The sequence below is a fragment of the Furipterus horrens genome, unplaced genomic scaffold (genome assembly GCF_987537825.1).
Source record: "Furipterus horrens unplaced genomic scaffold, mFurHor1.1.pri manual_scaffold_3, whole genome shotgun sequence".
In the NCBI taxonomy this organism is placed as follows: Eukaryota; Metazoa; Chordata; class Mammalia; order Chiroptera; family Furipteridae; genus Furipterus; species Furipterus horrens.
Genome location: NW_028327173.1, coordinates 9,147,146 through 9,172,493, shown reverse-complemented (window position 1 = coordinate 9,172,493; position 25,348 = coordinate 9,147,146). Strand labels below are relative to the sequence as shown.

The window sequence follows — 25,348 nt, the reverse complement described above, 5'->3', positions numbered from 1 at the left end:
ATGTGTATATTCTGAATATTGTATTTTCTGAATATGAGTCTTATTAGTTACACCTTACTTAAAAAAAAAAAAAAAACCCCTCCTAGTTTGTTTGTTCACTTTTTTATGATGTTTTTTGATGAAAGGTTCATCTTGACATACTGAGTACGGGTGGCGAGAATTCTCGTCATTTCTAAAAGGCACTTAAATTCCCCGGTACACAACGTGTTAATAAGGTTGAATTTATCAAATAATTTCCTTCCTATTTTAGAGAGAACCCCTTTCCTGTGCAAGATATCCTCCTGTATTTTCTTCTAAAAGCTCTGACTTTGCTTCCACATCCAGGCCTTTAACCAACCTTTAAATGATGTGTGTGTGTGATGTAAGGAGCCCATGGAAAATTTAAAATTAGCACATCACACCTCTCAGGCAGATGTTGATGCTTTTAACAAGGATTTTGTTGATAAATGTGGGAGAATTATCATCCTCAACAGATGGGAGTCTTCCTATCCACAGCACAGCTCTCCTTGTTTTATGGTTTTCTTCACGCTGATCAGAGCCAAAGTTGCAAAGTAGCACAACTGTCCATCCACAAGGAAGGACACAAGGGACTGGGATTACTTCGCCTCTTCCTATTAGCTTCTAACTTAAAAACCATGAAAAGACTAAGGCCTCAGACTCAGAAGTAACCAGTTTGTGGTAGTCCTACTCAATTTGAGTCCTACTATGTGTGGGAAAGTATATGAGAGTAAGGTAGTATATAAAAACTGCTTTATCTACAAATTAAAGGAATAAAAACTAATAATACTTGATTGTACAAGGACGTTGAGATGAATATGTATTCAGTACTACAAAAAGCAAATTGGTACCAGTTAGCAATATCAAGAGTCTTAAGTATCCATGACCTTTGATTTGGTACTTAGAGGAATCTTAAGGGAAAAAATAAACAGCGTACATAAAACTACACAGAAAGCTACTGCCATGTCAGTGACAAAATATTGGGGAAAAAATATATCCCCCAAGCTGACCACTGAATCTATACAACAGATTGTTACTGATTTATTGATATGATGCTCATGAAATTTACAATAACACTTGGAAAATATTACAAAGCAGAGTATAAAATTCTGTACATCATATGACTACCTTTTACAAGAAAAAAAAAAAAAGCATGGAGACAAGGCTGAAAAGAAGTATGTTTAAATGCCATTAATGGCTGATCCTAACATAAAAGGATTTAAGGTATTTTAGCTTGTTTTCTCATTTCTATACTTTTGAAATTCTCTACAACGAGCATCTATGAAATAAAAAAAAAACAAAAAGAACAATTTTGATGTGAGATGAAGGATTAAACACATATATGTCTCCACTTACTCCTTATAAAAATCAGAAAAAAAAAAACACTTTTTTTTTTAAAAGTATATTTTATTGATTATGCTATTAGAGCTGTGCCGATTTTTTCCCCTTTGCCTCCCACTGCCTGGTACCTTCCTTCCGCCCAGTAATCCTACCCCTCCCTTAGTTCATGCCCATGGGACATGCATGTAAGTTCTTTGGCTTCTCCATTTCCTATACTATTCTTAATGTCCCAGTTTATTTTGTACCTACCAGTTATGCTTCTTGATTTCTGCACCTTTTCCCCTATTCTTCCCCTCTCCCTCCCCACTGACAACCTTCCATATCACCTCTATATCTATGGTTCGGTTCCTATTTTAGTTTGTTTTTTAATTCATCGTTGATAATTATGAGTTTGCCGTCCTTTTACTGTTCATATTTTTAATTTTCTTTTTCTTAAATGTATCCCTTTAACATTTCATACAATAATGGCTTGGTGATGGTGAACTCCTTTAGCTTTAACTTGTCTGGGAAGCACTTCATCTGCCCTTTCATTCCAAATGATAGCTTTGCTGGATGGAGTAATCTTGGTTGTAGGTCCTTGCTTTTCATCACTTTGAATACTTCTTGGGAACTCCTTTGTAGGTAACTCTTCTTTTCTCTTGCTGCTTTTAAGATTCTCTCTTTATCTTTAACCTTTGGCATATTAATGATGATGTGTCTTGGTGTGGTCCTCCGTGGGTCTAGCTTGTTTGGGACTCTGTGCTTCCTTGACTTGTATGTCTATTACCTCCTCCAAATTAGGGAAGTTTTCCTTCATTATTTTTTTCAAAGATTTCAATTTCTTGCTCTTCCTCTTCTCCTTCTCCTTTTGGCACCCCTATGATTCAGATGTTGGCACATTTAAAGTTGTTCCAGAGGTTCCCAAGCCTCTCATCTTTTTTAATTCTTGCTTTTTAATTCTGTACTGGTTGACTGTTTATATTTCTTCCTATATTCCCTTCACCATCAGTTAAGTGTGGATTTTTCTTCATTTCACTTAATGTAGCCTTCACTTCTTCCTTTATATGTTTGCTGTACTCAATCATGACTGTCAAGACTCCGAGCATTGTTATCACCAGTGTTTTGAATTCTGCGTTTGTTAGGTTGCCTATCTCCTCATCTGTGAGGTTGGCTATCTTCTCATCACTTAGTTCTCCCACTGGAGCCTTGATCTGCTCCCTCTTTGGGCCATACTTCTCTGTCTCCTCAATTTGAGAGACTCCTGTGTTTTCCTCTGTGTCTTACGTAGAGCTGTCGCTCCTGTTACTTTATAATGGGAGGAGCCTTAGGTATTTGTCAGTGCAGTGCAACCCATTTCACCACCTTGTGGCACTATGTGGGGGAGGGGTCAGAAAGGGGACAATGCCGCTTGCTCAGTACTCGCCCCCTTTCTGTCACTTCATCTGCTTTCCACATGCAACTGGTGCCCCTCTAGCTGTTGCCCTTGTGACCATTATCAGCGTGCATGGGTTTGCGGACGTCCTAGGACTGGGGGCCTCTAAACAAACTCTCATGAGACACGGGCAGTTTCTTCTGCCGCCCCAGCCCCCACTGGTTTTCTCAGCCAGAAGCAACGAGGGTTTACTTTCCTGGCGCTGGGACTGTGAGCTGCGTGGCCTGGCCTGGGACTAGGTCGCTCCCCAGGTGTCCCTCCTGGCTTTTATAATGCGTGACTGGTCTCTCTGCTGGCCTGCAGATGCCGCCACAGCGCGCTCTCCGCCCCAGCTCCGCCCCTCCTACCTGTCTGAGTATTTCTTCTTTATATCTCTGTTTATTGGACTTCCATGCAGTTTGATTTTCTGGTATTTTTGGTTGTTTTTGTCTTGAGCTAGATGTAATCCTTATGGTGGTGGGAGGAGGTAAAGCTTGTCTATCTATGCCTCCATCTTGGCCGAAGTCCAAAACCTTTTTTTTTTTTAAAACAGGTAAAATCACCAAGATGAAAAATAATGGAAGAGACAAGTATAACACAATCTGGGAACTAGAAAGTAGATGACAGTAAGAAAAACTAATGAGCAACCCAGGTACTATCACAGAAGTGCCCAGAGGCTGGTGAAGCGTTTGAAACAAGTGCCTTTGAAGACGGGGGCAGAGGCAGGGCCGAAGCAGCGAGGCTGGCTGGAGGCCTACGCAGGCCCACTGGGGTCTGGGGCTGCCTCTCCTGCACTCCGCTCGGCCAGGTGAGCACCTCCCTCCCTCTATCTCAGCAGCAGACTGGAGGGTTTTTTCTCAAGAGGGTGAAGGAAGACAGGGGCACCGCCACAAGCACCTCACCAAAACCAAGGGGGCAAGTGAAAGCTCGCTGGGACACGAGCCTTTTTCTCCCTCCCAGCTTCCTGTTCACAACCGCCATGGCTGCCCACCCAAGGAACCTTCCAAACAGCCTTTTGGTGTCCCACTCTTCAATATGAGTAGATGCCAAGGACCACCAGACACTTGAGAAAGCCATTTAACACGAAAGACAAAAAAAAAAAAAAAGTACAAAACATCACAGAAAGGTTGCAAGCAAAGTTGAGGAAATCTCACCAACCCTCCCCCCACACCCCCAGAACACAATGAAAAACACAAAACCGGGATAGAAGATTACCCTCCCGGAGTAAGAGAAACCCTAGAAAGGAGGAAATCATCCTCAAAATCATGTTTGAGGCTTGAACAGCACCCAGTCCAGTGAGTGAAAAGAAACTATACCCAAGTACATCATTCTGAAAATTCAAAACACTGAGGTCAAAAGAAAGATTCCACAACCTTCAGAAATGAAAGTCTTCCACATAAAGTATCAAGAATCAGAACAGTGGCCAGCTTTTCCACAGCAATACTGTCAAAAATTGTGAAGGAAAATGATTTCCAACTTAGCCAGACTGGTGTAATGTAGAGGAAAAAAGACAGGTTCTGACAAGTTACTGGAAGACATGCTCTCATAAACTGAGGAGCAAAATAAAAGGAGGAAGACAAGCGATTCCTATAGTCCAGCATCAGACCAAGGGAAAAGAAACCCTCAGACACACAGTCAAGGGAGATTCCAAACAGCAGCCATGAAGCAGCCTTGACAGTCCAGGCTTTGGAAGAAGCATCTTCACTGGGATGGAATGTACTAAGGAGATTTACACAGCTAGGTGTCTGGGATGGTAACGCACAAAAAATCCAATGGGGGGAAAGACAATTATTAATTACAAGAAAAGGAAAGCACTTATTTTCAATTAGATGGCTACGCTCTCAATAGTATTCATATAGTCAGAACAGTAAACAGCCCTATAAACACGTTATTTGGAAATGTCAAGTACCAACAGAAATCTGCTAAATTAGCTGAAAGGAATTAAATCTATAAGGAGCAGAAAACAGGAGACAGGGGACTGATGTTTTTTGTCTCCAGCTAAAACATGCACATATATGTGACTTCAACAGGGAGTTTCAATTCCTAGGGCTAAGCCTCGCTGGATCAGGTGTACCTGTCTCCAAGAGAGAAAAATTTAAATCTGTGATCCTACAAAGACTCCCAGTGCCTTTTGCTCACCTAGATGTACCCTTCCAATGATCTTCTGGGTGCCCACTCCTTTGGCGATCCCGGCCCACCGGCGGTCCACCAGCCTCATTATGTTGCACCTCTCTGCACACGCTTGGCTCATAATAGTCATCTGGGCACCTGAAGGTGGAGGGAAATATCAGAAAATAAAGACAAAATCCATGTTTGTGGTAAGAAAAAAAAAAAAAAAATGCAGCATTAAGAACAGGGCAGAAAGCACGTATACCCCAGGCTCCCTCTGGGTAACATTGTTACTACCTGGCGGTTTCCTGCTATGCTTAGTTCACCTTTCAGTTCCACAATGGAATCTAAAACATAGAGCAGAAACTTGACATTGAGGGAAAGCAAAACTACCTGGAAAGGACTTCCAAAAAGTCAAACTGTCTACAGATGGAAATGCTCACTAAATGCTACTTTCCATTCTGATCTATTTTCAGTCTCTCTTTAAACAACTCACCAAGTTATTTTTCCTTCCAACTTTGGGACACTATTTTACCGGTTAAAAAAATTCATCACAGTCTTTCCAAAAACTGGAAGTGAACTCCCATTGTCTGCTCCAACAATCAGACCCCTTCCCTTCCAGGAAGCAGGCAGTGAGGGTCTTTCTCTTGCAGTGACAGGCACTCACCCACAGTGTGAGCTGGCCTGCGGGGGGACACACCCCTCTCATCCGTTGTTATAAGCGACCCAGTTTACGGCATTCTGTTACGGCAGCCTGAACACTCGGACACCTGCCTTACCTCCCCAAGGCTCCAAACCTTCCACTTTACCAGGAGCAATGTGTTCCCTTGCCTCGTACTCACCCTGACCCTCCCGTAGAGTGCCCTCTGCCCTTTCACTCTCTCTGAATTCCACTTTAAGGGTCAGCTCAAGGGTCCTCCCGCATGCCCCCAAAATGACTGTCCTTTCCCAGTGATGTCCCCTCAAATTCAACTTCAACATTTCCTGTTGTTACTCATTAGGCACCTTACATTTTATGCGCACTGGAAGGTCTTGGCATTTGAGGAAGGTTAGATTCAGGAAGGCCCAGAAATAATGAAGGAAAGGGGAACTTGGGAAGGCAGTTTTCTTTCCTTCCTCCTTCCCCCCTTTACTCCCCAGAAGCTAGTGACTGAGGTACAGGACAAGAAGGGTCCCTGTCACCGTTCTCCTGCCTCTTCTCAAGACTCAGCTCTGCCCATGGAGGCAGCTCAGTGCAAATGCCCTCTTTTGGAGCCACACCTGAGCATCCCAGGCAGAGAGAGAACACGGTTTCTAGGTTTATCCGACAAGCAACTGACTTTTCCATGGTGGTTAAGAGCTCTGGCCTCAAGCGGACCAGGACCTGAATCCAAAATCTATTCACAAACTCTGTACACCTGGAAGTGTGACTTCCCCACTCTAAGTTTCCTCATCTAGAGAATAGGGAGAATAGTAAAACAGTTTAGAGGGCATATTCTGGGCATTAAATAAGAAGTGAGCAAGGTGACAGACATTCAGCCCCTTAGTTAATTTAGCATGAATCGGCATGGTGCCTGGCTCACAGGAGCTCCATGAAGCAGTCAGTCTTACCCCGCAAGCCCTCAGCACGAGGCCCTGCACACAGCACTCAACAGACATTTTTAAAACTGAATAATCACCAGTTTACTTTTCCCAGGAACGTATGCATCTCATCATGAACTCTTAACAGCAGCTAAAACCTAGCATGTGCTCCAGTATCTGTGGATGAACAAATGGTGGAAAACTTACTTGAGGAGGAGCTTTCACTACTCTAGAATGTCATACCCAGAATTAAGACACACAACCGCTGTCACACCCACATGGTGCTACCTATGTGTTGTAAACAGCAAAGACCTGTCACTCCGAGATAAGGCGACAGTTAGCGCAGGGATTATCTGAATCCCCAAGTGCAAAATTCCCTGCCTCCTTACCTGGCTGTCAAGTTCTTTCAGGGCAAGAACCATGACCTATATTCCACACTGCTCACTGCTCCTGGCACAGTGATGGCTTGGATCGGAGGAAATGTTTGTTTGACCTGCACTCTGCACAGCTCCTTCTTATAGCTCCTTATTCTAAACCCAAAGACTCCCAATGCCTTAGGGGCATCCTAGAAATTCAGGATGCCCAAAAGGGAAGCAGGAAGATAAAGGAGACACTGCAAATACAAAACCAATTAAAGAAACCAACCTGTTACAGGCAAGACAAGACCAGCGAGTGAAATAATAACCCCCAGGTTTGTTGGTTAGCGGTCCAAAGGACGAGCGCCACCTTTAACAGACACCAGGGTCTCCCCTTCTCTGTGTCAGGTCAGGACATTGGGTGGAGAGACAAAGACACAAAAGATGGAGACCTCACCTGAGTCAACAAAGGCTTTCACAGGATGTCCGTTCACTTTGCAGTTAATATAAAGCATCACTACTTGGCCAAAACTTTCTGGAGCTTCTTCCATAGCTATCGTCATGTTTTCCTCAATGTTCTGTTGCCTGTAACAAACCAAAACCAGGTACACTGAGAGCATTATTGCCATGACAGGAGATCTGTTTCAAAGTCACAACATTAAAAACAGACTGGTGCATATCTTCTGCACTAACTCTAGCAGCTGACTCATTGAAATGGAAATTGGTGCTGCATCCTGAAGCATGGGATTTAGTAGGAGGCAGTGAAATATACAGTTAGGAGAAAATTATAGGCATACAAATTACTCTCATTAAAATGACTATGTCTGTTTCCTTTACAAGCTCAAAAACAGGAAAATAAACTTCTGGAAAGTAAGGGTCACAACCTTTTTATCCTGTACAATGTTCGAACTTCATGAATGCTCCATTTTAACTGAGGCTTTGCTGCGTATCTGGGTATATTTCCTGTGTCCAGTGTATTAAAAACCGTTTGCAAATATAATACACAATGTCCTAACTGCCTGTGTTGCAGCTGCTTCTTAACCTCCAAGACTGGGTTGTCTAGTCTGTAAAATGAAGAGAATTCCTGTTACAGGATTGCTGAGACATAGAAGGCACCTATTATTTCACAACGCCAACATAAGAGCAAATGTCCAAAAAACACGAAAAAAAAAAAAAAAAAAATCCACCTACCTAGCTAGCTATCACTTAGAAAACTACACACACATATGAATCGTTTACCTGGTCATCAAATACTTTCTCCAAAAATTGAACATTCCGGGTCTTACATTAGAAAAGCATATAAGAGGGAGTCCAGCTTACTCCAGCATCTCAGGTCTCCATTCCTAACCTCCCTTTAAAAAAATAACCAAATACGACCAACATTAATGGAAACTAGGGCAGGGGCTAGGTCACTTACTGGAAGGCTGAGACAGTAATAGAACGGGGCCCAAGGTTTAGATGAATTACACTGCAAACCAGGGGTAGGCAAACTACAGCCCCCCATCTGTGTAAATAAACGTTCATGGGAACACAGCCTACCACATTTTCATACTGGCGTTATCTCTGGCCGTTTCGTACCACGCTGATAGAACTAAATGCTGGCCACAGAGACAGTGCGGCCCGCAAAGCCTAAAATGTTCACTCCTGCCCTTAATGGAAAGTTTGCTTTAAACTGTCCTTTATGCATTAATAATCTAGCTCAACTGAATTGATATTCTGCCCCCCCAACCATTCTGTATTAAAATATTAAACTTGTCAGAAAACTCAAAGGCTCCCTTGTATAACCTAGTCAAACGTGTAAACTCTTACACCCCAGCGGACACATGCCCTGTGTAATCACTGGTGCAGCACAACCAACAAAACTTTAATAGGCATCTGATATAATTACACAGCTTTCCTTCTCTATTATTAAATTTAGAAATACCCTAAAATTAGTTGTGCCCTCCTGACATTGCAATGACGCCAACCAAGGTCAAGTTTCAGCAAAAATCTGAGGTAACACCAGTTACTTGGTTGTTCTGGGCTTGGTAGGTGGTCTCTTTTTACAGGCACTAGGTTTTCTCCTTTGAAAGACTGTCTGCATCACCCCATTCCCTTTCCCCTGCCCTGGGAAGAAACACGAGCCCCACGGATATGTCTCATTTCACTCTACTCTTCCAACAGCTCAGGGCCAGGGCTGGGCTCTGGTGCCTCACCACGCGCCCTCCCACCCTTCTTGCTTCCTGGGTTGAACCCAATTATTCTCAAGAATTACATAAGGTTCCCTTATAGTATGCAGTCTTGTTCAGAGAGCACATGTATCTTCCTCTTTCTCTGGGTAGACTTAACTAGTGAGATGCTTCTCAGAGATATTCATTAGCTCTCATAAAATTTCTGATACAGTTAATGGGAACACTTAACAAGAACACAAGTGAATGGCTCAGGGCTGTCAAGTGATTCTGGCGTACAATTTACATTTCTCTGATTTCAAATGCAGTCAGAGAAATAAGAAAGAAGAAAACTATTATCTGACTTCCAAATTGGCAGCGTAATATAATGACCAACCAAGACTCCATTTAAGTACAAAAGATGATGACAAACCCCTAACAGTACTGGTCCTTTTATGATCTTCTGATTAGCACTAAAACCACCACCACGTGTCACCGACACTGAATGGGCAGGTGGGGGGGAGCAGGTGCTTTTTTCTTCAAAGGACTGGCTGAACAGCATCTGGCTGTGACCACTGTGACCAAGGTCAGCATTAGCATTGCTATACAGGCATCCCCCGCATAACGCGGTACTTCTATAACACGGTTTCGCTCTAACATGGTTAGAGAATTGGGGAAAACTCCCGTGTAACACAAAATTAGGGAAATCCCCGTACAATACTGAACGTGATAAAAGCTTTTCAAGAGCAAAAAATAACTCATTTAAAATTTGTCATTCAAGTACGTATGTTGTATCAGATTTGCCTGTAGGATTTTTAAATTAATCAGAATTTTAAACCCATTTTGTTCAAGGAGTATTAATTATACTTCAAAACTTTAACTCTTTTTGCTACATTACACATATATATTAAAATTTTTCAGGTGATGAAAATTGCTTGAATAAACATATTTCTCTTAACTATAAAAATATAATAGTATGTTTTTTAAATTTTTGGAACCTAACCCCATTTGTACTAGTTCTGTTTCGTATAACACGGATTCGCATAACATGGCATTCGCTAGGAACCTAACAACTGTGTTACACGGGGGTTACCTTTACCTGCTCAGGCCCCACCCCTTCAGCTTGGATTCATCAGCTTTGGGAGCGCTGCCCAAGCACCTGCATTTTGAAAAGCTTCGAACCTGATTTTTAATGTGCCCACAGGTAAGAACCACAGCATTGAAAAGTTGGAGCTGGAAACGTGTCCAGCAGCCAGTTTATCCAGAGGCCAGAACAAGAACCATGGAAGGGAAAAGACTTACAACTAACTACAAGGTTGCATCTGTCTAGAGCTCCCCCCCTGCCCCCAATATAAACATGCTCAAGCCCTGGATTTAATCAGGGCTCACAACTTATGTCCAAGGAGAGTCCAATCAGCCTCACCAAAATCGGGGGCTTCTGCTTAGTCCTCGGGTCATTTACTTGGAGTTGCTTTAACGACACACTGGGCTAGCCAGGGAGTCTTTATTAAAATTTTAGAGAAGTCATTAAGTTAGGTACTTGGTATCTTCGTAATGTTGAATCAAAATGTGAGGAAAAAGAAATAAAAGACAAGACTAAAATTACTATCTTAAGTGCAAAATAAGGAATCTGCCTCAAAGCAGATGTTCAACTAATACAAGACAGCCAGTAGTTTGGGAAGTCTGCGTTCCCTAACTCTTGCTCTTTAGCTGAAGGCACCATTACCTTATATCTTCTTCTATTTTTGCCTGAGCTTCAAGATCAAAAGGGTCAGCAGAAAAGAGACGAATCCTTTCTTGCTCTCTCCGGGCTCGGTCCTGCTGCTGCTCCACCAGGACCCTAGAAAATCTCTCTACAAAAGAAAGAGGGGAAAAATCTTCATTACCGCTCTATTTCCATTCCTTATTAGTACTTTTCCACATCAAATTCTCAAAATACAACTGTAAGAGATGCAGAAAAGATGCCTAAAAATGAAACGAGCAATTACATTTACTTTCTATCTTCTGAGGCAAGAATACTTCTTCCCCTTAATTCAGCGTAAAGAAATAAAGCATTTGGAAAAATCATGTAGTCTTGTAAGAAGTTACCCACCATGTTGTTTCTACTCAGATAACAACTTTTCCGTTTAAATCTGGGAAACGGTTTCTGTGAGGCAGACAAATGACCCCACTCCTCCCCTCCCTGCTGCCCTTATTATTCTATTATCTAGAAATAAAAGAGCACTACGAATCCCCTTTTCCTCTTCTAGTCTCATCTCTTTAGAACAGTCTCTGCCTTAAAGCAGACAAATTAAATGCAAACTACTGTTAGCCCACCTGTGTTACCCAATGGGTAACAGGCAGGAAAATCAGTAAAGAGAAAAAGATTGCTTGCTGGAAGATATTTGTTATAAAAACCACCTTTGTTTTGCTATTTCTTAAATGGGAGTGCATTTAAATGTGTAAACTTCCCTGTGTCATCATCATGGCCTTTGGCAATTAGATAAGCTGTGTAAGAAATTAAAGAAACCAAGGTAATGCTCATATGAACTAATACACACGATATAGATGAATCTAAAAAACATGAAGTTGAGTGAAAGAAGCTGGACACGAGATGACATACTGTATGATTCCATTTACATGAAGATCAAAAATAGGCAAAACTAAAGTGATTATAAGAAAAGCGGTAGCCTACAAGGGGAAGAAAACATAATAGGATTCTGGAGGGAAATGTTCCAGACCTTGACTGGGGTGGTGGATACTGAGTTAGCCAAAACTTGATGAACTCTATACAGGAAATATGCATATTTCTCTGTAGGTAAATATTATCTCAATTTACAAAATGGTTACTGAGGAATGAGATATTAAGTATATTTTTAATTTAATCAATAGTTTCATAAACCTGAGTAAAATTAGATAAATTTACAGAGAAATATTTATTCATAAAGATGACTAAAAAAAGTGTTCTGTTAAATAAAAGAATGGCTCAAATACAGCTCCAAATTAACGGTTGATAACAACTCACCTTTCACTAAACTTGGGGGAGATGAAAGTATGGGGGTTTCATTTTGCCATACAAGCTAAAGGTGTTGGACCTGCTTCCCATGACCAAAACGCACCAGCAGGTTGATTGGTGCTCTCTTTAATTAAAGGCCTAACAGGCTATAATATCAGTACCTGGGTTACATGCTGCTAAAATAATTAGAAAAAAATGTAAACAGAAGGGGCTGATTTAGGGGAACCTCAGAACTCCACGGAGCCCTAAAATTCTGTCACTGTTGTCCATTAATTCAGCCTGTGACATTGGCGCTGACTTGTCTCCCACAGACCACCTAATATGTTCAATAAATCACGGGACACAGTGGGCGGAACACGTTAGCTGCTTGAACTTCTCCACATTTGCTGTAATACAACTTCACCTCGGGTCAGCTCAACAGCCTTTCAAATTTAGCTTACCAAGATCTCCACTGAGCAAGGCCTCTGCCAGGGGCGGATTGCGTTCCTTCAACAAGGACAGCTCATGGGGGTTGGCCAGCAACATGTCTCGGAGCAGGGCTGGATTGTCCAGGCCCTGAGGAGATGAAGCTACGTCTCCGGGAGATGAGTGGGGCTGCTGTGCTCCTGGTGGCTGCCGCTGCCGGGAGCTGGACGTGCCAGGCACAGCTATACTACGAAAGTCTATTCGGGGTAAGTCTGTTGGGGAAAATTGATTGTTTACTTCAAATGATCCATAAAAGCAAGCATCTGAGGGAAACAGCAAAACATTTGCTCATACATGGTATGTAACCGTGGTAGGTGGTAATCGCAGACACTCTAACACCCCCTCCCTTGGCTTGAGTTTCTCACGTTGGCTTTGAATAAAAGACTGCAGCCTGAGAGTGACCAGGTAGAAAAAAATACGGAAGGGAGGAGGGAGAGCAGGCCATGGAGTAACCCCAACTTCTCGGTTTATAAAGTATCACAGGATAAATGTTTTAATTTGTTTTTTAAAAAATTAAAGGTAGGCTCAAATGTAACTACAAAAATTTGGATTTTTCTTAAGAAAATTCTTGGTCTGCTTTTACAAATGCTTCAGAGGGTCCTGATGCCTTGGGCAAAGAATACCACACATATCAGGTAAACAGCATACATATTAGATGTTAAATGTTACAAGCCGGTGCCATACGTACTAGTTATTTGAATTTACACTTTTATCTGTGAAACACTAACTCTTCTCATGGCCCCGGGGAGCTGGCAGGTGCGATCATCGCACAGGAAAGAAAACCAGGAAAAAAGAACTGGCACAGGTTCTCAGCACTGAGTCCACCAACAGATGTAACAGGGTTAGAGGCTACAGCTCCCGGGTTCCGCACTCCAGGCTGGGCTGACCTTATTAAAATGAAAGGGAGCCTTACGCAAAGGACCCAAATACTGTATGGTTCCATTTGTATGAAATGTCCAGACAGGAAAATACACAGAAGACAGAGGCAGACTGATGGTCGCTCAGGGCTAGGAGGCTTGGGGGCAGATGAGGAATGACAGGGTTTCTTTTTAAAGCGATGAAATGCGCTAAGACTGATTGTAGTGACAGCCGTACAACTCCAAATATACTAAAAAGCACTGAACTGTATCCTTTAAATGAGTGAATTGTATGGCATGTGAAAGAGCTCAATAAAGCTATTACGTAAAGAGTTCTGTTTTTAAAAAGGAAGAAGAGAAGTAAAGCCAGAATGAGGGGAATCCACATTTCTCTAGTCCCAAATATATATTTGATAGTCACACTTCTCCCAAGTCTGGGGCTACCCTGAAGCCTGTTGGACCCCAACTAGGAGGAAATGCTTACACTCAAGACATAAGGTGTCTGCCTCTTGGCCTGAGTTCAACTAGTCACTTCCTTCAAACAGACCTTAGCTGGCAGCTAGTAGTGTATGCATATGTATCAATTTTCAACCAGTGAAAAGGCGAAGTGAATAGCATGATCTTTGTGAGGTAAACTATACCAATTAGCAAAACATATATGGCAGGCCTTCTTCGTGGGTGGAGAAATTTCATCTCCAACCCTGTTATACTTATCTTGAGAACCCATTCATTCAGAATAATTTTGAAAACCTTGTTTACCTTATAGACCAGATCCCATCCTTTCCCTCACCTGCTAGCTCTCTTGTCCATATGGGACAGTACAGGAAAAACAAAAAACCAAAAACAAAACAAAAACCCAAACAAAAGAAAAAACAAACAGGTCTCCATAACTAACAATCTCACCAAATTAATCAAAGGAAGATATCATTTTTATTGACTGGCATATTTGAACCACTACTGTTTCTGAAGTTTAACAGCAGTCCCAAGGGAGAAATGCAATCCAAATCCGGGAGGGACCCTGCCTGGTGACCTCCTGTAGCCCCAGTTTCAGGCTGAATGAATGCACTGTGTTCTGAGCTGGAGACTGTCATCACCCACACACCTATCAGATGTTACCACAAAATTTAAAGCCAAGCGACCTAGAGACCAAACACCGTTTTAAAGAAATCTATCAGGCTATGATAGGGAACGGATAAAAACAGACATTTCATCAAGTAGTTTCGTGGCAGAACCTTATAAACTTAAGCAGATCATAAATCCCTTTGAGTATCTTGAGCAAGATGAACCCTGTCCCCATCAAATGCCCACACCCACAATTCTGCTTATTCTGGGGACACAGAAACGTCCTAAATCCCAATGCAGATTCCAGGTTATAAACACCTATTCTGGATGGAGCATGTAAGATAATAACAGTCTGTTTTTACATGACTGCCAAAGCCGGTGAGAAAGAACCAGAAGTTGGTGTCTAGCTGCTTAATGTTCGCAAAGCAGAGTGCAATGGAAAAGGCACCAAGCTTTAACTCCTGTGCCTTCACTTGTTAGCTATGTAACTTGGAAGACATTATTTAAAACCAGAGTTTCATCTGTTATTGATAGTAACTGGTAGAGAGGAACCTCTACCCCTCCCCACCTGAGTTCAGAGATTACGTTCAAGTGCTTGGCTGACTGCAAAGGCCTGGTACTATACTCCAGACGCAACGTAGCAAAAGTCAGTCAGGAATCAGGCATATGTAGCCTCTGAAGTCCTTCCCAGCGATCAAATTATCACTGATAGAAAAGAAGCTATCATTTATTGAGGGCTTGCTATGTGCTGACGGTTTTACGTGCATTATTCTCACATCAAGTCCAGGAGTCCGAATTCAAGGCAAATCCAAACTCCGAACCACTGTGCTGTGCTGCCCACTGAGGCTCGTGCCAGGGGATGTGAACCCAGCGAGATGTCTTACTTGGAAACGGCACTGCGGGTCGGGGGTCTGCAGTCTCCTTCTGTCGTAAAATCACCACGTCGCCATCTTTCAGGCCGTAAGAAGCCAGTGACCTGTGGTTGTCCGTGAGAGGCCTTTCAGCATAGACAATCTACAACCAGAAGAGACAGAACAGTACAAAGCAGTGAGAAGCACCGTGGGGGAAAGAAGACCAGTCCTCTCCTCAGATGATGGATGCCACTTCCTGCTCAGCGCCCTCCCATGGTTTCCCGTCAAAAGGCAAAGCCCCTCTCGGCACCTCGAGGCCCAAACGACCTGGCCCCTGGCTCGGGCCCTGACCGATCTCATACCACGACTGCCATTTCTCAAACATCGACTTCCTCTCAAGGCTGTTCCACCTGCTCTTCTACCTGAGGAACGTTCTTTCTTGTCATTTTTAGATCTCCGATTGAACGTTACCTCTTCACAGAGACCCTTTCTAATCACTTTCTCCTAGCACATATATTTACTTATGGCCCCCAGCCCCCACTACTTGGGGACAAAGACTGCTTTGCTTGCAGTATCTCAAATGCCTAGAACAGGGCCTGTGCCGTAAGTAACGCCCAACCACTTACTGAGTTACAGGATGAAGGACTCTATGGAAGAAGAGGGTATAACCTCAGATTTAATTTTGAGCAAGGAGGGAAATGGGAATGATTTACTCCAGGTATGCAAACTACAATACTATTAAGTAATGGGTCCACTTCCTCCCTCCCGGTTTTAGTGAGACAGAGCTGACATAAAACCTGTATTGATTTTAGATACACGAATGATGGTTTGCTGTATGTGTATTTTGCAAAATGATTACCACAGGAAGTCTGGTTAACATCCATCCCCTCACAGTTACACATTTTTTCCTTGTCAGAACGTTTAAGATTCACTCTCTTAGTAACTTTTAAGGATATGATCCAGTATGAACTTCAGTTACTGCATTACACATTATATCCCGATGTGGTCATTTTTAAATGAACTTGCACACCAGCAAGTCTAAAAGATCCCCAAATACCACCCTTCCTGCAGCCTTCTGTCTCTTTTCATTCCCCAGTTTTGTCACTCATGTCTGTGAGCGGAAGGTAAAAGGGGAGGGCACGCCGAAAAGAACGAAACACAGGCAGGAAAAAGCAACGGGGACGTACTGCCGAGAAGATCTTTTGATGTGCCATCCGACACTGGAGAAAGGCCGAGAGCATACAAAAAGGAGAGACAATATGCTCTGGGAAGAAAAGGGACACACAGAAGACACACTGTAAGTGTACCACGAAGGAACATAAAACCTCCCTGCATCATTATACCCCAGAGGGGCAGTCAGAGTAAACTCAGGCTTTGTAAGGTTTTCTTCCCAACCCTCTGCTTTTCACCAGGGCACATGCAAACTGAGGAACCCGAGTTCCGTACTGGCTCTGACAGGGGCCCCGTCACTCAGCTGGTCCAGGCTTCACATTTCCCATTTGTTAAGCAAGAGGTGGGGCTGGATAACCATTACAGCTCTCGGTTCCAGGTCTTTCTGCCACACTGGCACTTTACAATGCTTCCTCACATGTCCTCCTCCCAGCTCCTCAGAGTTAAGATTGCCTGACACAGAACCGGAAAAATACAGGATTTAAACTGCATTTAAACAGGAAAAGAAAAGATCTGTCATATCTACTCTCAGAACTTGCAGTGAAATAAGGAACAGAACTAACACGAAACTGAATTTAGTTCCCTCCAAAATAAAAAAGTCCCGGGGATGAGCAAAAAAGTTATTTGCAGAGTCTGAAGATCCAATTATCCTTTATATGTTCTACACGCGACTAGAAAAGTATTGTTAGTTCTTTCCCTCAACCGCAAACTTAAAACATGCTATAAGAAGTTGCAACTGTCACGATCAACCTGGTCGCATTAACTTATGTATTTATCTCACAGTAAAAATAAACCAGAATCACAAACAAAAAATATATATACGCCAGAATCAACACAGATTGTATACAATACAACCCAAGCGTCATTTTGTAACTTGCGGGATCGCTTGGAAAAACCACCCCAAATCTGAACGGACGCGCGGCCCAGGAAGAAGGGGCATGCCAAGAGCATCGCCAAGAGCTACGCCAAGAGCAACGCCACGGAGGCGGCCCTCACAAGGCGGCACCGACGTGGCGGAGCCACCACAAGGCAGGCACCAGTGGTCCGAGGCCCACGTCTTCATCTCCCCGGTTCGGCACTCAACCATCAGTGCAGCAGACACACACAATCAGTCGGTACATTCTAACTGTACTTGAAGGAGTACAGAATGGCCCTACCCACAAGACTACTGACTGCTCTTTAGGCTGGAAATGCCACGTGGAAAGCCGTATTAAAACAGCAGACAGCGAGCTACCACTGAGAGCTACGAAGAGCCAGCCTCACACTAGGTCAGGGGCTTTCAACCTTTTTCCTCCCACGGCACACATAGACTAAGTACTAAAATTACGTGGCATGCCAAAAAATAATTTTTTGCTAATTGACCCCCACCCCCAAAAAGTAAAATTTTGATTCATTCACACCAGAAGACTATTGTGTTGGCTGTTGTCATTTTTTAAATTGACGATCTAAGGGAAAAGAGGTCAGTGCCCCCAACTAAAGAGGTATTTCATGTTTTAAAAACTCTGGCAGCACAAAGATTGAAAAATCGCTGCAAAAGGTACTTAGCCTCTCACTTAATCGTCATATCCTTTCATTTAAGTCTCACAAGCATCTAAAGAGGCAGGCATTATTTGTCCCATTTTATGGACAGGGAGAGTGACCCAAGGCTACCCAGCTTCTAAGAAGAGCCGTGGAAGTGGAACGACCTGGCAGGACCTTAAAGCCCATACTCTCTTCCCTTGTACCACACACCGCTTTCCCAAACAAGTCCAGAGTGGTCCGGGAAATTAGCTGGGTGACCTTAACAAGAGCTACTAAGCCATCCATCACCATAAGGGCCCCTGTTCACCAGGTGGGGGAACACAGCAGTGTCTTCTGCCCTGAACACCAAGGAACCCCACCAACCCCGCCCCCCTCCGTTTGGACTCCCATTTTACAGGTGCTACATAGCACTCCACAGTTCAGTTAGCACACTCTTTCCTCAGAAGACACTATAATTTTTTTAAAGGAGGGCAGCCTGACCTAACAATAACAATGTAAGATCCAGGTAACCACTAACGTGAAACTTGTATATGAAACACAGAATACTGCCATCTGCCCCAGCTTTCTAAAAATACTAGACCGAACACTGCAGGTGAGGAACAAACATTCTTCACAATGACAAAGTGGCTGGTATGTTCCATTTTAATCCAAGGACACAAATGAAATAAACAAAAGCTTAGATGAAATGATCACTGCAACAAAAAACTATTTTCTTTGTTAAAACAGGCTTAAGAATCTAAAAAAGAGAATTATTTTGCAGCTTAAATCCCAGATCGAATCTGAACAATTTTCTAACTTAATATGAGTATCCATCAGACCATGGTTTCAAATTTCTACCAGTCAAAACAAAATGAGTTTTGGGAATGGCACTGGTGATGCTTCCCACCTTTCACAACACCCGTCTCAAAGGCTACATACAAAGCTCAAAACTCAAGTTTTGACAGTTAGAAGAACATACAACAGGACAATTCATACAAGTACAGGTTCTTAATCTGAAGAAGTGGCACCAGGAGGCATCCTAGAGATAGGATTCTGATCGTAGTCAACATTTAACAATCTAATTCATACAAGCCATGATGTTTAAGAATGTCATCAAATGTTTTCTGGCCTCTGGATGAATGTCTTCAATCAACAGAAATCAACATTATTTCTAGCATAAAGGACCATACACTGGCCACAAAATGCTTGGAATCACATCTGAATGGCTTCATGATTAGTATCTACTATTAATTGAAAGCCCACTACATGCCAAGGGACCCACATACACTATCCCATGTAAGAGCCGACGTTTACAATGCGTCTGGAAGATAATGTGGCAATAGTTACTAAAAGCCTTTCAAAAGACCTGACAATCCCCTAAGAATTTATCTGGAGAAAATAATCAGAAACGAAGACAAACCCTTCAATATACAGCCATCCCTGGAAATGTTATTCAAAACTGCTTCTTTTCCCCAATTCAAATACCCAACAATAGGGAAATATAAAAGAAATTTTAGTATATCTATATGATGGTATATCATGTAGCCATTAAAACAATAAATTTAAAGAATTTATAACATATGGGAAAATGCTGACAGTGTAGTGTTGGCCGAAGATATGAAATTGTCTAGCCAGTTCAGGCCATCACACTTAAAAGATACATTTTAATTATATAAAGGGAATGACTATAAAAAAATACCCTAAAAGCTAAATTGCAGTTATCTTTGAGTTATGAGGTAATAGGTAATTGTGTTCTTTATGTTACAAGTTTTCTATAATGACTACACAGTATTTATCAGGAAAAAATGCATGGAAATTACCTGTGAAAATAAACATACCAAAACTAACTAGAATAGAAAATTTCAGTTTCCACTGGTTTTTAAATAGCACTTTACAAACCACAAACCATGCTGTGTGCAGAGTGACATTTCCAGGATCATACAGTTCACTGCTATTTCTTGGCACTTAAATGTCTTCCATTTGGGAGTCCTTACACATTCTGCACCCTTTACCACACACCACACACAGAGGCAAACTATAACAATGTTTCAAAGATACAAGAACATTAAAGTGAAACTAAGTTCTGATAATTGTTTGAAGTTTACCCAAGTCTGCAACAAAGCCTCAAACACAGCCACACTGGCTTCCAAGCCCACACTTGTATCAAGAGATGGAACATGCCCAGCTTTAATCACATGTACGAGTAGAGATGGTTTCTATTCTAAATTTGTTATCATCTCATTATAACTATTATAACCAGACCAGAGATGTTAAAAATTAACACCTTTCCCAAGTTTACGCCTATGTACAATGAAAGCTGGTATGAAAGGCTGATTCTAAATCAGTGATCCTCAATGCCAGAGAATGCTTTAAAGATGTAGAAAGAAAAGATATTATAATTTCCATTTCATTTATTTTTATCCTTACTTAAATTCTATTCTGTGCCTGTTTATAATGTACATAAAGCATTACTTCATGTATATTAGTTGTTTAATACATATAATACACATACACACATAATACAATAACATTAGTTTATACATAATTTATACACCTCACAATGATGCATGTATCAAAACATTTTACTCAGAGGGATTCATGACTGAAAAAGTTTGGAGACCAGTGGTCTGGACACAGCAACAGGAAAGAATAGCCAAGAACAGAGAGGAAAAAATATGTAAATAAAATAAATAAATATATTTATATATATATATACTCCCTTTAGAAATGGAAGTGAAGGATGAGAATGGAGAAGGTAAGTAAGAAGAGGAAGAGACAAGAATTATGAGAGGGAGGAAAGGAAGGAGTAACATGGGAGAATCCTGGGAGCTAAAAGTAGGGGGTGGGGACCGCAAGTGATTGAAGATGATCTATTTGTGGGCAAAAACTACAATGATGTTTACTATTATAATTGAGTGAAAGGAAATGACTCGAGTGTCTAGGGTGGATCCTGTTCCTGCCTGATGGGCTAGCAACTGAAAGGCAACCGACCACCAGACATCTTAAAATAGACACTGTGTTAGGTTACAATAGAGCCAACAGAACAAACTTGAAAAACAGGAGCTGTTTACAGCTATGTAATACAGGCTTAGCGCTGGTTGGAGCCCAGGTTTCCATATGCTAATGTGGCTTGGGATGGCAGTAAATGCCAAAACGTTGACCTACTGTATAAGAATTTGGAGTTAGCCTAGTTGTTCAATTGGTAAGGTATTCCTAACATTCTGGGCTGGGCAGAAGACAGTGCCTGCTTTGACCATACAATTGTTTTTCAATCTGACACCCTCTTTAATTTTTTGGTTATATCTGTCTTCTCCCAAGTCCTAAAAACAACAAAATCAACTTAATATTAATTTTCATTTCCCCTACCAGCTGGTGATTATAACCAGGGTAATATGATACCCAGAGGGAAGAGAACAAAGGGGAAGAAAAATGCACCTCCAAAAATTTGTTAGCCCTGGCGGGTGTGGCTCAGTAGGTTAAGCTCTGGTCTGCCATCCCAAAAGTCGCTGGTTCAATTCCCAGTCAAGGCACAGGCCTGGGTGGAGGACCAGGTCCCCAGCTGGGGTGTGACAGGCAACCGACCAGTGTTTCACACATCCAATGTTTCTCTCCCTCTCTCTCCCTCCTTTCCCCCTCTCTAAAAAATAAATCTTTTAAGAACAATTTAAGAGTTAGGTGGGGAGAGGGTGGATGGAGGTGGAAGAGGGTATGAGGGGAATAAATGGTAATGAAAAAAAATACATTGAAAAAAGTTATCTGAAAAAAAAAAAAAGTTAATTTTCCCTCCCTACTTAAACTGTCCCTTCCTAGCTTGAAGGGTTCATTGACAGGAACTGATTCCTGAGTCTTTGTGGATTAGCTTTTCATAGAAGTTGCAAAAAATCCTTTTACCAATTTCTCTGTAGCTTTTGCCAGGCTGCATATTTGAGTGACACTGTGCCCTGAAATAAATTACTTCTTGATATTCAGCTTTATGCCAAAGTTCTAAAGTTCACACCGCGTAAAGGAATCATACTCACTTCTGAAAAAAAACATCAACCCAGCTGCAGTTGGGCAATAGCTTTTGGAACGATTTCATAACTGCAGTAGGAAATCAAGACTTACATTCTGGGGCCTTTGAAGACTTCTTTAATTTTCTCAATATTTAGACTATGTCCTCCAAGAGCCCCGTATCATGTCAGGATTTCAATGTCAGTGTGAAAGCCAGTGTTATTGTCACCACTTCTGTCTGGTGGCAGCCCCCAAGCACTCTGAGAATTACTTAGCTTATTTAAAATAAGAGCAGCTCAACGTCTCAGCAGGGTGGGGAACCGAGACAAGCAAATCACAGTGAGCAGATAGCAGGCCATTTTAATGCAAATAGCGCCCTAAAGCCCCGAGCTTTGAACTGACCCAAACCCTCAATTGTGACCTCAGAGAAAGAGGGATTTCTGGCCTCCTACCAGCGAAGAAAAGAGAGAAACAAAACAGTCTGAATCGCACTAATAACTGCTTTTCTTTTCTGAAAGAATTTAACCAGAAACCAGCGAGGGAGGGAAGAGGGAAAAAGAGCATTTCCGAAGCTCCCAGAACAAGGTCCTGCCAGCCTCAAACTTCTTCCTGCCCTCAGGACGCAGATCGGGGCGTTTAGGGGTAAATGACGCCGACTTAGGCAGGAACCCTCTCCGAAAGTGCGGATGAACATCGCTCTGCCGGTGACCCAAACTGGTATTTCTGGTTGGGGAAGCGCGGTGCCTGCGCCCCTGCGAACCCGGGGCTGCGCCTTAGGTCCGCGACGACACCCCAGAACGGGTCAAAGAACCGGCAGGGAGGGCCGTCCGGCGGTCCGCGCGCCCCTCCGGCTGCAGCGGGTGCATCTGAGGTCAGGTCCCGCTCCCGCCCCGAGCACCCCGCCCCGCGCCGGGGGCGCGTGGGGGCAGCCGCCGATGGCAGCTCCCTCCCGGATGCGGGGGCGAGCTGGGAAACGGCCGTCCTGCTCCCCCGCCCCCAGTTCTTCACCAGGAGCGAGGGCGGCCGTGAGGCCCCGAGGCGGGAGGGCCGGCCCCGGACGGAGGCCCCGCTCGCTGCCCGGCGTACCTGGCTCTCGGCTGCGGGGATGCCGGACTCGAGCTCGCACAGCGCTCGGAAGTTGTGCAGCTCGAAGTCGGCGTCGACCTGGAGGGAAAAGGTCACCTCGGAGAGGTCCCTCCGCACACAGTACACGGTGAGCAGCATGGCCGGGGCCCGACCCGGCGCCGCTCGGCTCGGCCCGGCCTCGGCGCGGGGCTGCGGGCGGCGGCAGGGCCTGGCTGGGGCTGCGGTGCTGGCTTGGCCGCTCGCTCCTCCGCTCCTCACACACGCTCGGCGACTTGCTCCCTCCCGCCCTCGCCAGCGAGCACAGGCGCCGCCGCCCTCCTCCGACTCCGTCTGCCTGCCCGCCTGCCCGCCTGCCGGCTGGCCTCCCGCCCCTGCCGCCAAGCGCGCCTGCCGCCCGGCGCCCCGCCCCGCCCCGCCGCCGCGCGCCTGCCGTAAAGCCCGCCCGGCCGCCCCGCCTCCGCGACGCGGCGGGAGAGGGGGGGGCGGGGCCGCGAGGGAGGCTGGCGGCCCGAAGAGGGTGGGCGCGGGCGTGGGAGAGGCGAGGGAGGCGCGGCGAGAAGAGAGGAGGGAGAGGCGGGGTGAGGAGGAGGATCGGTTGGCTGATTTAATAACTGAAGTCTGTGGAGGACTCCACAACATCTTCTATTCATCGAACAGGCATTTATGAAGCGCCTACCAGGTTAGATAACAAAGATGCGTAAAAATACAGGTCTTTGCCCTTGAACTTTAAAGCAAGTACCGGAGACTGACGACTAAGCGTATAGTTCTAAAACACATTTTCCGAAGTAGAGATTGAGGCTCAGAGAGATTAATTCACTTCCTGTCCCGATGATTTCAGGTTAAAAGCAAATTCATTAGCGTCTCTGGTCCCTAGGACCCCGCTCCCTCTGCCTCCCCCCCCCGCCCCGGTCTTCCTCTCCAGCCCTACCTCCTGAGCCGTTCCTACGCTTTGCCCTCCCAAGCACAGTGTGACTTTCAGGTCCAGCAAGGCTCTGTTCTCCTTCCTTCTAAATAGTCTTCTCGCTACTTGGGTTGTCTCTTTCCTAGCCCTGGCATACTCCAGCACCTAGGGCAGTGCATTTATTGGGCTTAGAATCCGCTGGATAAAATATTTGCTACTTCAATGGCTTGTTTAAGACCATGTAACTGATGAGTGATAGAGGCCCAGAACATGAGGATGAGTCAGAAAACCAAAAAAGAAAGAGGAAAATAAAATGGATGCAAGATGGGCGTCTCCTTATTTTCCCCCCTTTCCCCATCCATGGAGTAGGGATCCTTCTTCTGATGGAAGGGAAGGAGGGAACAGGATGGATGGCAGGTAAGTAGGTAGGCCAAGGAAGTCAGAGAATGACCAGCTGAAGGCTTTTCTCTGCAAAGGATGAAGGAACATCATCTGTGCAGAATCAAGAAAGAAGGTGGGGGACAGGGGGACCTTTCCCAGAGGGTCACAGTATGGTTGGCTGCCTCCACTCCACACATTTTCTTGTTCAAGGCTAGAACTTTCCCAGAAGTGCCTCAGTAGGTTTCTGCTGACATCTCACTGGCCAGAACTGTCTCACATAGATGCAAAAAAGGCTAGAAAAGTGTTTAGCTTTTCTCACCTCCTTAGAGAGGACATGCATGGACGGGAGGGGAAAAAGGGGTTAGGAATGGGTCTTAGTTGAGACGTACGTACGTAGTTCCCACTAGTGCAGAGACAGTCTGAAATAACCATTGCCAAGTTGAAGCAAGTTCAACAGAGAAATGATGTAGGATTGCCAGGTGGTATCAAGGATTCAGTTGAAGTTGGAATCAGGAAATTGATTAATTTTTCTGTTCCTTTTTTTTTTTTCTTTCTAGTAGTGCTCAGGCGTCCAAGGGTGACAGATTTTATTTTCCCAAAATGGCCATGACAGGATCTCCCATCTTATATAATCTTCCTACAATGATATTGTGACATTCAAATGAAGATGTATGTCCCTCCATTTGAATCATGGCAGAAAGACTCTGGCATAAGTGTCATTGTGTGACTTCTAAGGCTAGGTCATAAAAGCCAATACAGCTTCTGCCTGGTTCTTTTGGAACACTCGCTCTTGGAACCCAGCAGCTATGCTGTGCTGAAGCCCAAATTACCCCCAGGTAGTGAGACAACACGGAGAGAACCTTTGTAGATGTTCCAGGAAACAGACCAGCTGAGATCAAAGCCAATTTTCAGGAAAACTCACCAAACTCATGAATGAAGACACTTCCTGTTGATTTCAACCCCAGCCGTTGAGTCATCTCTAGCTTTTGAGTCTTCCCAGCTGAGGCCCCAGACATCATGGAACTGTCTCTACGGTACTCTTTTTGAATTCCTGACCCACAGAATCTGTGAGCACAATAAAATGATTATTTTACATGAGCAACTCTGGGGTGGTTACTGATACACTGAATAAAGGCACAGCAAATAAACTCCTTAACAAAGAGAGAACTTTTTATTGCAGTAAAATATAC

General features: G+C 43.7%; 1 protein-coding gene across 4 annotated transcripts in view; it reads right to left on the bottom strand.

The window, feature by feature from the left end:
* Positions 1–23,064, bottom strand: part of LOC150014228 (protein DDI1 homolog 2) — a 34,142-nt gene extending 11,078 nt beyond the window's left edge. For 2 of the 4 annotated variants that reach the window (XM_090268641.1, XM_090268646.1), the window contains exons 1-7: positions 22,877–23,064; positions 15,164–15,293; positions 12,336–12,572; positions 10,627–10,753; positions 7,638–7,817; positions 7,211–7,338; positions 4,868–4,996 (exon numbers count right to left, since the gene is read on the bottom strand). In XM_090268641.1, the coding sequence (XP_090124767.1) occupies positions 4,868–4,996; positions 7,211–7,338; positions 7,638–7,817; positions 10,627–10,753; positions 12,336–12,572; positions 15,164–15,293; positions 22,877–23,014 (1,069 nt within the window). In that variant the 5' untranslated portion in view covers positions 23,015–23,064. The remainder of the gene's footprint in view (positions 1–4,867; positions 4,997–7,210; positions 7,339–7,637; positions 7,818–10,626; positions 10,754–12,335; positions 12,573–15,163; positions 15,294–22,876) is intronic. The other 2 variants (XM_090268642.1, XM_090268643.1) reach the window with 2 other exon arrangements.
* Positions 23,065–25,348: the final 2,284 nt, after the last annotated feature.